Source organism: Protopterus annectens, chromosome 1.part0, assembly GCF_019279795.1.
Source record: "Protopterus annectens isolate FY-2018-M chromosome 1.part0, PAN1.0, whole genome shotgun sequence".
Taxonomy (NCBI): Eukaryota; Metazoa; Chordata; order Ceratodontiformes; family Protopteridae; genus Protopterus; species Protopterus annectens.
The window spans coordinates 1,056,391,673-1,056,404,646 of record NC_056725.1 but is presented as its reverse complement, the minus strand read 5'-3'; the positions used below and the strand labels follow the sequence as shown (position 1 = coordinate 1,056,404,646).

Below are 12,974 nucleotides of genomic sequence, written 5' to 3'. Positions count from 1 at the left end.
AATGGTGCACAGCAACAGTTATCCCACTCCACAAAGGGGGAGCCACCACTGATCCTGGGAACTATCACCCTATTCGCCTGAAAAGCATAGTCTGTAAGGCCATGGAACGTATCATCATAAAACTCATAAACAAAGACATTGGTAACATCCAAACTCTGGACCCCACCCAGTTTGGGTTTGTGAAAGGCAGAGCATGCCTCCTGAACCTGATCAACTTCTTTGGGGCAGTCACCAAAGCCATAGACGAGAGTAAGGTGGTTCACACAGCCTATCTTGACCTCACCAAGGCTTTCGACACCATCCCCCATTCTGGAATTATAGCTAAACTCACTAAACTAGGTATAAATCCCTACATCACAAGATGGATTGCCAACTGGCTCACTGACAGAACCCACACTGTAAAAGTTGCAGACTCCAAATCTGACTTCAAACCAGTGACAAGTGGAGTACCACAGGGTTCAGTCCTGGGACCTCTCCTGTTTGGTATCTACTTCTCTGAAGTACAGGCTAACACAGAAGGCCTTTGGCTAATGAATTTCACAGATGACTGCAAACTAGGAGCCATAGTCGAGTCCCCAAATGATGTGGATATCCTGCAGAAGGGCCTAACTGAGACAGATGCCTGGTGTCAGAGCCATGGCCTGAAGCTCAATGCCAAAAAGTGCATTGCCATCCCCTTATGTAAAAACTCTGTACCCATGAACTACCACATAGGCGGCAGTCTACTTAACACCGAATGTGTGATGAGACCTTGGGACCCAGGTAGACAGTAGTCTCTCCTTTGATAATCACATCACCACAGTAGTCAGGAAATCCTTCTATGTGGCACACCTCATCACAAAAGGGTTCTCAGCCAGAAAAAAAAAGAGGTCATTGTTCCCCTCTACTCGATACTCATTAGACCCATCATAGAGTACAACGCCCCTTTTGGAATGTACCTCACAAGATGTCTGCATCAGCTGGAAAGACCACAGAAGTACCTCACAAAGAGGATTACTGGCCTCAAACAGATGCCCTACACTGACCGTCTCAAAGAACTCCAGCTTTACTCTGTAGCATATCGCCTACTCCGAGGTGATCTCTGCCTAACATATAAAGCTATGTCAAACCCAGAGCTGTTGAACATGCTGCACCTAAAGAAATCCCAGTCCCTCCGAGTTGCACACTCTAGGGACCTAAACCTTGTTACCACAATAAACAGGACATGCTGGATAAATAGATTCCTGTCCCAGAGAATTCCCATACTCTGGAACAAGTTACCCATCTATGTCAAGCAAATTTCCTCATTAGCACTCTTCAAGAAAAATCTTGATGAGTGGATGGGAAATAAGAAATACATCCCAGGGATAACTTCTGTGGCTCTGCTCGACAGGGGCACAGGAAAATAACTTTCTTGGGTGGCGTATGCCAGGGAACCTTGTTGGCTAGGCTTACTTAAGCCAATAGCCTAGTACCTATCTATGAACCTATGAACCTATGATATAGTCACTGACTTCTCTATTGTCTGATCTGGACAGGGTAGTCAGTGTGGATTCATTCTAACAAGACAAAATTTTGTTAACACTGTGAATACTTTGTTATTACTCTAGGATGCAATATCATTAGATAAGTTATGCTCAGTAATTTCCCCTGTGGAAAAAGTATATGATAAATCTGAATGATCCAACCTTTTTCAGTTTTGAGAACATTTGGTTTGTGCAAGGTTGTTTAGAATGACTCAAACTTGAGAGTTAAGGTAAAGGGGATTTTCAAAAGTCTTCTGTCTTACAAGTGATACAGTACAGGATTGTCCCCTATCACCTTTCCTCTTCACATGCAGTCTGGAACTGCTAGCACTGCTGTTCCAGACGTCTCAGATTGTAGGATTAAGCTATTTTGCATTACTGATGATTTGCTTTTCTAACTGCCAGAGCTCAAGTATGACTTAGTGGAGCTTTTTTGTAATTTTGAAAAGTTAAACTATGTTTTAGGGTTACAGAATCATTTAGATTAAAATAGACTATATCAGGGTAAACTCTGATTCATCTGAGACTTTGATTAAGGAATGTTCCTATTTATGGACCCATGATGCTGCAGAGTACATGGACACATATAGCACTAGCATTAGAAGCAATGGTAGAAATCTTACACTGAAGATAACTGATCAAATCCAAACTTAAGTTTGTGTACTTAAAGACTACCCTCCTAGAATTGGACTAACATGTTCAAGGAGATCAAATGTTCATTTTGCCTTTAATTTTGCACAACTTTCTGGAAATCCTGGCAACTCTGACAGTTTTTTTTAATAATGAAAATTATGATTTTAGACTACTTATGTCACAAGGCATTATAACTACATGTTAGAAATTAATAAATAGAACATAATTTTAAGAAAAATGTTTTTCCACAGACGTGTGGCTGTCCTATGAGATGAACTGGCAACAAAGATAAGATAGTCTGGCATTTTATGCATGTTCAAAGCACATATAAATGCACTGTTTCAGAATGGTATTTATAAACCAGCCTCTGTAGGATTCAGACTCCATGATAACCTCAACTAAGGTTTATGAATCATAAGGTCCAAGAGACACTGTAGACAAAACTTCCATAAAACATAGGTTTATTTTTATAAAGTTTCAAGAAAACAATTATAGCTCAATTGGGTTGAAACAAAAACACAGCAGATCCTTCAGTTATTTTTGCATCAAACTGAGTGATGCTGTCACACAGCCTTTCTAAGTGCTGGCTAGATGAAAGATATCCAGTTTGTAGGCCTCAGCTCAACCCTAATCACAACTATAACTCCAGATATTTCTTTCAAGTATACTTCAAGTTATATCCAGAGGGGCTATCTCACTCCACACTTCCATAATCTTGCAGACAAGCTTCAGCTCATCCTTCCTGAAAATCCAGTTGAGGAATGAACTTCCTGATTCTCTCCACCTTTTATATGAGTATAGTTTGCAGTATGTGCTTTGTTAAGTTAGATAATTCATAGTGTTTGCCTAATATGTTAATATATAGCCCACTTTTAAAGAAATATTAACCCTGTACTAGAGCCAGCAAATGACAGATTCTATAAGAAAATAAACACTGAAACATCAAAACACTTAAACTTTAATAGGGACATATTTAATGGTACTTGGTAGTTTAATGCTTATGTTGTTTTCATAACTGCCATACAAAAACCATCTTCCAAGCAATAGTTTAAGTGCATTAAAGTTAAGTTCATGAGTTAAAGTCACCAGGCAGGCAAGCTGAAAGTTCATAAGTTAAAGTCATAAGACAACCAAACTGAAAATGCAGACATTGTAAGACAGACTTACAATGATAAAGTAAACAGGGTAGACATACTCTGCTGACATAGTTTCCCTCTTGCTTTATATTTTGTTTCCTCAAGCCACAACAATGTAACCTAATGTTTTCTTACTCATAAAAGATAGTTGTGAATCTCTTTTCTATGGGCAGTTAGAGTTTTTTGTGTCTTGCCTTGTTTTCCCAGAAACAAACTCACATATAGACATCATTTCTAACATACCTATCAACTGTCCAGATTTTCGCAGACTGTCCAGATTTTTGGTGCATATTTTTGGTCTGTTCCTAATAAAAGTTGTGGTTTTCTGGCAAATCACTGGTATGATCAGAGGATTGAAGTTGCTAAATAATGACATACATCTGAGTTTCAGACTTCAAATACTTCATAAAATGTATATTAAATATAAACCCTGTTAATCTAGCAACTCTCTAAGTTCATAAGAGCAATATTTAAAATATGTCCCTATTTTTGGGCCTTTGTCCCCCCATTTTGTTAGAGATTGAGAGGTATGTTTTCTATAACACATCTATTTTTTTTCCTGTCAGTATTCATGATATAGTGTCATAAAATCAATGTTTAAACTAACTGTAACATTGTTTTAAGGATATACAGAGAGCACTTTGACAACTTTTAATGTTCACTCATAAACATAACATTTAGTCATTTCTGGGATATCACGGATATCTGAACCAGATTGAAATATGCTTTCATTTGAAGATTTTCTTCTAGCTTTGTTGTTTGTTCTTCTGTGCTACTTTTAGAAAAGAGAAGCTACTGAAATCATTCAAAGTTATAATGCATTGTTTGGCAGGCAAATATAGCCCCGTAACTTTTTTGTTCTTGTATAATTTACAGTTTCTTCATAACTTTTCAAAATTGTAATTATTTCTGGAAACCAGGCCAAAGATTAATATTTACCTTAGAAGAAAATGGTTGTTTTCGTGTGTGAATTTGTCTTTTCAGGTACATGTGAACACATTTGCCACTTATATTTATAAAGTACCACCACCAAGTAAGTACTACTCTGAATTTTTACTATGAAACAGTTAAACAGCAGCAGACTTGTGATATGATATTTAGTTAGCCAGGTACAACTTTCTTATACTTTCCCAACATACAGAATAGTGTTTTATTGTTCAAGTGTATTATTTTAATATCCGGGCCAAAATACATATTTCTACTCTAATAGGAGATTTTTATCCTGATATATAACATTAACTTTTTCCCCATGTGCAAATATTTTTTCTGCTTGTGTTCCAGATGAATGTTATGTTGAAATATTAAAGTAAAATTGTTGAAAATGAAAAATTGTGTTGCTTTATTAAGTAAACAAATACAGTCTTGTAATTTGACCGTTTATAGTATTTTATTCAAAGCTGCACAATATAGTACATGTTTTCAGCGTTTCAGAAATGTAAATAAGTTCACATATAACACCTGAGACATTTTTTAATGCTAAAATAAAATTATGTCCAAAACAAAGTGGCTGTCAAAAAACAAACTTCAAGTGCAGTTAAAATCTGTAAATTAAATAATATGTAAGCGTTTTCACAGTAGTCATAAATACTGCTTCTTCAGACATTGAAACTAAACCAAACATTGCTCAGTTTTAAATAAATAAACCAATAATGTTGTAGCCAATCACATAATAGAGCATATTAATATCCTAGCAATAAAGTAAACCTTAAAAGAGCTATAAGAAAACTAGCCTACTAATTTAAAGGCATAGCATAATAAAATTGCATAAAAAACAAAGCATAGTAAAATAGCATGAGTAAAAGCAGTAAGAGAAAACATGCATAATAGCACTAAATAAATTCAAACAGATGCTTACTGTAAAGTATGAAATGTACCTTTAGGGTTGATGCCAACTGTGATTCATTTAATGTGCTTTACTTACCCTCTTGCACCCAATGTTCATCTTTCTATGTGGGGAAGACCAACAGGCAGATCAGAGACAGGATAAGGGAACATATATGTACGACATTTGGACTGGGAATGGTACTAACGCCCTAGCTAAGCATGTAACTGGTAATGATCTAATGCGCACTTTTAAGTTTTTGGTTATGGAAAAGATTGTAGTGAATGAACATGAAGGGGATATCAGGAACTTAACTGAAGTACTGGAAACAAGATGGGTCATTAGAATAAGGGTAGATGCAGGCAGGGGTCTGAATGATAAGATTCCATTGAAATCCCTACTCAAAGCTAGATCATTACATAAATAATTAACATTTTTGAATATGCCTTATTTATGTTTTTATATATGTTTTGATATATGCATTTTCATGCTTTACAGTAAGCATATGTTTGAATTTATTCAGCACTCTTATGCATGTTTTCTCTTACCGTTTTTTTCTCATGCTATTTTACTATATTGTGTTTTTTATGCAGTTTAATTATGCTGTGCCTTTAAATTAGTAGGCTAGTTTTTGTATAGCTCTTTTAAAGTTTACTTTGTTGCTAGGATATTGATATGTTCTTTTATGTGATTGGCTACAACATTATTGGTTTCTCTATTTAAAACTGAGCAATGTTTGGTTTGGTTTCAATGTCTGAAGAAGCAGTATTTTTGACTAGTGCAAAAGCGCTTATGTATTATTAAATTTCCAGATTTTAACTCCACTTGAAGTTTGTTTTTTGAGTGCCACTTTGTTTTGGTTCACTTGTGATTTTGCATTTACTCTTTTTTTGGGTGAACCATTTATCCTTTTTGCCTTGACTGTTGTATATTTAAAATAAAATTATATATTTGGGACTCAAAATCACCTCATACCTTACAACTGCAAGGATTTAGACAGAGCACTATGATTTTGGCCCTCACATTTGGCCTTCTGTTCCAAGTTTTACTAATGTTCCTCATAAAGTCAGATCTGTTTATGGCTTTATATCCTATTAAGTAAGTAAAATAAGTCTTTTCAAACACTGTACAAATAACCGTATAGGGTCTAGTATATAAAGACCTTCTATTGTGAAAACTAAGAAAGTTCCCCAATTTCTGATCCTCTGCCATGATTTTAAAAGGGCTTAGAGGTTGAAAGGTATGAATCACATTCCAATCCAAGAAAGCACTTTTAGTGTTTTGCTTCAAGAAGGACAGTCTCAAAATAAAAATGAAGACAACGTAAATGCTAAATTTTAAAAACCGTCATGGATGTGCACATGCCATTATAGTTAGTGGAGTAACTTCAATTACTGAATATGCCTTTTGAGTTCCTATTGCTTTACAGCATTTCACGCAAGTTATTCTACCTCCAGCACTGATAAGTCTTTTGCTTTAGCAGCAATAATCAGTATAACTCCCTTCGTAATGTTGCCATCTTACTGGTTGTCAGCAATCAACTTACCTTAGTGTTAATCTGTTCATCTACATAGTTCTGTGTCCTGATCATATGACCTTTGGTTTAAAAAATGTCCTATAAAGATTTCTTCTGCTCTTGTACTATAATGCATATAGGCAAGTATAAACTGTTTTAACTTTCTGTCTCAGGTTTGAACAAATTATATAAAATAGTAATGTAGTGTTAGTTTATTTTTGCATTGTTCTCAAAAATAGTATTGTGTAAAACAACAGGCTGTGTTTACTATAAATTACAGAAATGGATATAAATAACTTAGTTTGATATAAGTGTAACTTTTTTATGGCCAGTGTAATTCTTTGATGGAAGGGCATTCTTTTGCTGCAATCCAGTTAGAATAACTAGTAATAAAGTATTTTGTGAATTTTTCCATTGAGGCAGTGTTATACACAGTTGTGTTTAATTCCATATTATATCCCCATGTTCCACATACTTTTTATATTAAATTATGAATATCTCCTTTGCTTATTCTCATTGTGCTACTTACATTTTATTGCAAAACTGGAGGTAAAATACTAAATAGGTTTGTATATGTTTTCTTATTTAGGAAGTCAGATCAGTGGAAAGAAATCAAAATCATTCAGAAGGATGCTTTGTCCAGGTAGGCGGTTAATATTCCATTGACTTTATTTAGAGGTTGGTACTCTGAATGCTAGGCACCTTGAAGATGCTGCAGAAATGTCTACATTTCATTCTTGTTATTGAGTAACATTAATACAGTTTTAACATTGAGTAGTATAGTTTGTTCATCAAATCAGATCCACATTTGTTTCTCTAAATTATTGAACAGTAATTGTTTTCACTGCTCGGAGACCCTGCATTTCAGGTACATTTGTATTTATAGTAAGAGTGAATATGTGATCTAGTAATTAGAAAATAGAAAACAAAGTACTTCTTTTAATTATAGTAATAGTTATAAATGTAAATATCAAGCAGACAATTTTAGAAATTACACTGTAAGTGGACACACATTATCTAATAAAAAGATATAGGCCAGTATAAACCTCAACCCAACTTTCACTGCTTAAGCAAATGCCTCCTCAGATACAGAACCAATCAGGATCCTTCTAAAACTTCCTTCCTGGAAGAACAGTTATCATCTAATAACAGTCATTTACCTTCTTTCTCCAGCCTCTGTAATGAAATGTAAATATTTTATTCTTACTATCAACGCAGCTGGAAAATGTTATTCTAGTTGATTTTAACCTAGACTACCTAGGACCCCTGAGAAATGACATTGCAAAATTCCTAGCCAACATCAGTCTCGTGAATTTAGTCAGTGATGCTACCTGTCCAAATTTCCTAACCAACATTCACTGCCTTCTGAATCTGCTAATTACTAACAGTCCTGCCATCATCTCCACTATATCTGTTCTTCCACCATCATTCAGTAACCACTCCTCAATACATTTTCAGATTCTCCACCAGTCACCAAAACTGCCCAACAAACTGCTTACTTTCAGACCCAGATCCACCATCAATATAGAAAACCTCAAAAACACCTAGCAACTCTCATCTGGTCTCTGTTACTAACTTACAAAACCCCAGCCACAGCTCTTACATACACCCTCCTTCAAATTTGAGACAAATTGTTCCCTGTCACACAGCTCTTGCATACACCCTCCTTCAAATTTGAGACAAATTGTTCCCTGTCACACAGTTCTTACATACACCCTCCTTCAAATTTGAGACAAATTGTTCCCTGTCACACAGCTCTTACATACACCCTCCTTCAAATTTGAGACAAATTGTTCCCTGTCACACAGCTCTTACATACACCCTCCTTCAAATTTGAGACAAATTGTTCCCTGTCACACAGCTCTTACATATACTCCCCTTCAAATTTGAGACAAATTATTCTGTCACACAGCTGTTACATATACTCTCCTTCACATTCAAGACAATTTATTCCCTGTCACACAGTTCTTTTTCAAGTACAGTAAAAAACCCTAGCCATGAACTTAAAGTTGTGTTCAAACTTAGGGATAATGCAGATAATCATCAGAATGTCATACTGCATTTACTGTCTGCATAACATAGCTAAACAAGCTATACACTGGCACAAAACCAACTATTTCAAAAAACAATACAGCTTGCTGTGCTAGGCAAACCCAAACATTTCTGGTAAAAAGGAAGTCTTCTCTCCATTTGAAAATCCACTGATCCCACCCTTTCCCCATCACCATTCAGACCTTTCAAGGCCAGCTGTCATCCTCGGACTTTCTCAAAGGAATTCAGCCACCTTGCTAGTACTTCAGTCTATACTTTTCCCTGCAGCTTACCCAGTCCATTTACTTTTATCCCTTTCTTCTATTTTAAGAAAATTGAAAGACAAATACCTTGACCGCCTTCCAGAAAAAATACCCCTGAATGCACCCACTGGTGCAGACAACCTACTCCCTTCATTTATATCACTCTGCAAAGACTTCTTTACCACATCTCTTCTCCATATTTATAATATCTGCTTAACTCAAAAGACAATGCCAGACATATGGAAAACTGCTGTTGTCAAACCCCTTCCCAAATAACCTCAGACAGAAATCTACAACCAACTGTCCACATACATCCAACAATACCACCTCCTCACTCTCAAACAGCATGGATTCTGGGCTGACCAGAGCACAATGACAGCACTGTCATCATTTACAGATGAGACCCTTCTCAAAACAGATAAAGGAAACTTTCAGAAGTTCTCTTTGTTGACCTTATCAAAGTTCTTGATCTTATTGATCACTTCCTGCTCCTTCACTCCCTCCAAGAAATTGGATTTAGCCCCAGTGCTATCACATCTTTATTAGCAAACTACCCTAAGATCTGCCTAACCTTTCTGTTACTCTGTATGCAGATGCCATGGTTATCCTTTGATCCATTCCGTCACATTTAACTATTTGAACCCAGCTTCAGTTCAAACTCCACTCTCTTCATTCTTGGTTAAAAAATGATAAGCAACTCCTAACCCCATCCAAAACAAAAAAAAAATGATATTTGGAACCTCACAAAAGCTGAAAAACCTCATAAAAATCCAAACATTGCAGATATCAATGGTTCTCCATTAGAAACAACCAAATCTTTTAAATATTTAGGTATATGGCTTGACCAGTCACTTAACTTGTAAAGCCACTCCATAGTCCATTGAAAATAGAATTCTTCTGATTCATTCCCAGTTCCTCCCACCCTAAGGAACACCACTGCACCATCCTCTCCAAAGCAAAGAGCTACCACTCCCCTAAAGATTTAAACTACTCCTAGGGTCTCTTCTCTTCAAACTACTACCACCAGGTGCATTGCCACTTCTTGCAGCCAAACTCCAAAATAAATCCACCCCCTACAACCTCCCCAATGTATCCCAATTAACTCTTTCATTCCAGACACCCCCAAACCAAACTACACTATACCAACCATTCCTTCTCCATTCATGCATTGACAAGGACCTACCCCCTCACCTAAAAAAGTATCCTTTTCCCCACTTCAAGAGCAGAACTCAAAATATAGCTCCATCAAAAATTTGACTGCAAGTGCTTTTCTACTGGACAAATCACCTAACTCCCTCATCTGCATGACTTCTACTTTAACCCTTTGTTCTCACCTGCTGTTTCCCTCTCATATTTACTACTAAAATTAATTCACATTTGTTTTCCTAATCTGTTAATAATATTTACATAGTTTCAAATGCCATTAGGATTCTCTGCTTTATGTGATTACTCCATTTTGTGAATTTCTTTTGTTTTACATTTTTGTAAATTTCTTTACCCAGACTGCACCCTCAAATGATCTTTTTTGATCAGTGTACTACCATGGTAAATAAATAAATAAATAAATAGTAAATATTTGTGTCTTTCTGATGTGCTGTAACTTAGAAAGGATCCATACCATATATTTGTTATGAACTTTTTAAGGAAGTGCAGATAACACCACTGCCGGCACGCAATGTGTAGCAGCCAATTTGTACTGCTCTTTGACCTTTTTATCTGCTGTATGATATGGATGATTAACCATTTAATTTTTTTTGTCTGTTTGTCTTTGAGCTTTTTTCTCATAACTCAATTAAAATAGTTCTTCAACAAAAGTTATAGATGTGTATATACAGAGTAAAGCACACTTGTTTCAAGATGATTGAATGAAGAGAAGACAGGCATAATGTGCATTTTAACAATAACCCTTGGCTGGGTGTGTGTAAACCAAGCACTTGGTCATGGTTTATTGTTATTATACAATTCTTTCAGTTTTGTCCCATACTGTGCATTAATTTGCTTATGTAATTATTGTTATATTCTGTAGCAGGTTATGTACAACTTCAATTTACACTGGTAACAAAATAGCACTCCAGCTAACAATGCTGTAATCACACAGCTATGTGTAAAAGCAAATGTACTTTCTAAAACTATGTATGTACACTACAGAATAAGCAGACATGTCTTAGTGCTATAGATATATGGGGAGACATCCATTATATAACACAAATATAGCAATATAGCAGATTTAGAAATATAAACTTATATAAAAAAGTTGAAAATGCAGTTTCCATGAAACTTGACAATATACCAGGAAAAGAAAATCTAACCATACCTGCAACCAGTTCTGTCAAGTAAAACATCAGTGTGTGGACACATAAGAAATTTGTAATAGGAGGCTGTAATGGGATTTATCTGTTTTGGATTATCTTTACATTATTCATTTTATTGCTAATTTGGGAAGTGGAAACTTCTGTTGCTTCCTTTCCCTGTTCTGTAGTGGAATAAATAATCAAGTGTTAGCTTTTTGGTTTCCTTTATTTGTAATATTTTTATCCATATTAGTAATATAACCAGGGATAGTTTAACAGTGTATGAACTACACGGAAGACATTAGAAATTATAGTGCATTCATATTCCTTTGCAGTCACTTCTAAGATTTGAAATGTACTACTATAAGCAAATATTGTGAAATAGCTGCAGGCACTGGTCATTAAGCAGAAAAATGATGGTATGCTTGAAATCTTGGAGAGCATTATTGCTGTTTTACAAAATGGGCAAATTATAAAAGTAAACTCTGTTGGAGAACAAACATTTTCCAACAAGGTATAAAGGCATGGAAAGAGCCTGAAAGAAGTAAATCCAAAGTTTCACAGATGCATATTAAGTTGCCAAGAAGCATGGACAGAAAACAAGCAAAAAAGCAAGCCTCCATTTTGTTTACCCTCAAGGCTGCCATTTTGTTTACCATCTGGTTAGTAAGAAGGATAAAATAAAATAGAAATAACTTTATTTTTTATCAGTTTTCTGAAAACAAAATATAAAATATAATAGATACAGTATTTTTATTAAAAGAAGCAATTTATTGGTGGTGTAAAAATAAGAAACTAGCAGAGAATAGAGGGCACCCAAATATAAATGAGATTGAGGAGTTGCCTGGCGTATATACAGTGTGCTGAAAAATCACAGGAGTGGCTGTTTGTGGTATGGTCTATCAGTGTAGCTGGAGATAATTTAGTTTGGCAGGAAGAACTAAACTCAGGCAGACTGTTCAAGCTCACAATTAGAAAGAGTCTGTTGCTTGTTTTTGTCATATCTGCTTTAAATTTGCTGTATTGCTTCAGTCTTCCATGGTTTGTGCTCTATTGGCTTTGTTGCCACTGACCATTATCCTGCAAGTTGCAGATATAGTTAAAATCCATACAGCTGAGCTCAACCCACTGGTGAACTCCTATATAACCTGTTGCTATTTCCAAATTTCTGCGGACAGTTCTTCACATCAGGAGACTTTGGTGTGTGTGGTCCATGTGGATTTTGGCTGAGCTGTGTACAGTCATCTTTTCTGTCCTACTTAATGATAGATGGATGGAGCTGGGGCAGTGGATTACCATAAGTATCATGTAAGGGTGAGAAGTAGTGTGCAAATAATATGAAAAGTATACCCTTTCTAACTTATTGACAAAAGTAAAATAAAACTTTATAAAAAATCACAGCAAGTGGTTTCTGCAGTACAGTCATTAGAGAATATATTGATTGTACACAAAACATAACCATCAGTTATATGCTAAAGTACAACAGCTAAAAATGATCTTGGTACACATATTTATGTACATCCATACTCATTGTGTACTTCTCTAGACAAATCCATGCCTTGTTTTTTCTTTGCTGGATGGATAACATGAATTGCCTGTTTCCTTGTTATGCATTTCTTCTCTCAAACAAGTACTTGCTCTTTCTCTCATACAGCACATTGTGAACATGCTGTTTCTAATCATTCAGCAGAAGAACTATTTTATATCATATATATTAAAAGTATGTATATCTTAACAGTAAAATAAATACAGAACAATTTAACAGACAGTCCAGTGT

General features: G+C 35.6%; 1 protein-coding gene across 1 annotated transcript in view; it reads left to right on the top strand.

The window, feature by feature from the left end:
• The window catches only part of LOC122799665, a 1,990,791-nt gene that overhangs the window by 1,614,320 nt on the left and 363,497 nt on the right, over positions 1-12,974 (top strand). Inside the window, exon 44 of the mRNA XM_044068913.1 lies at positions 7,202-7,255. Coding sequence (XP_043924848.1) covers positions 7,202-7,255 — 54 coding nt within the window. The remainder of the gene's footprint in view (positions 1-7,201; positions 7,256-12,974) is intronic.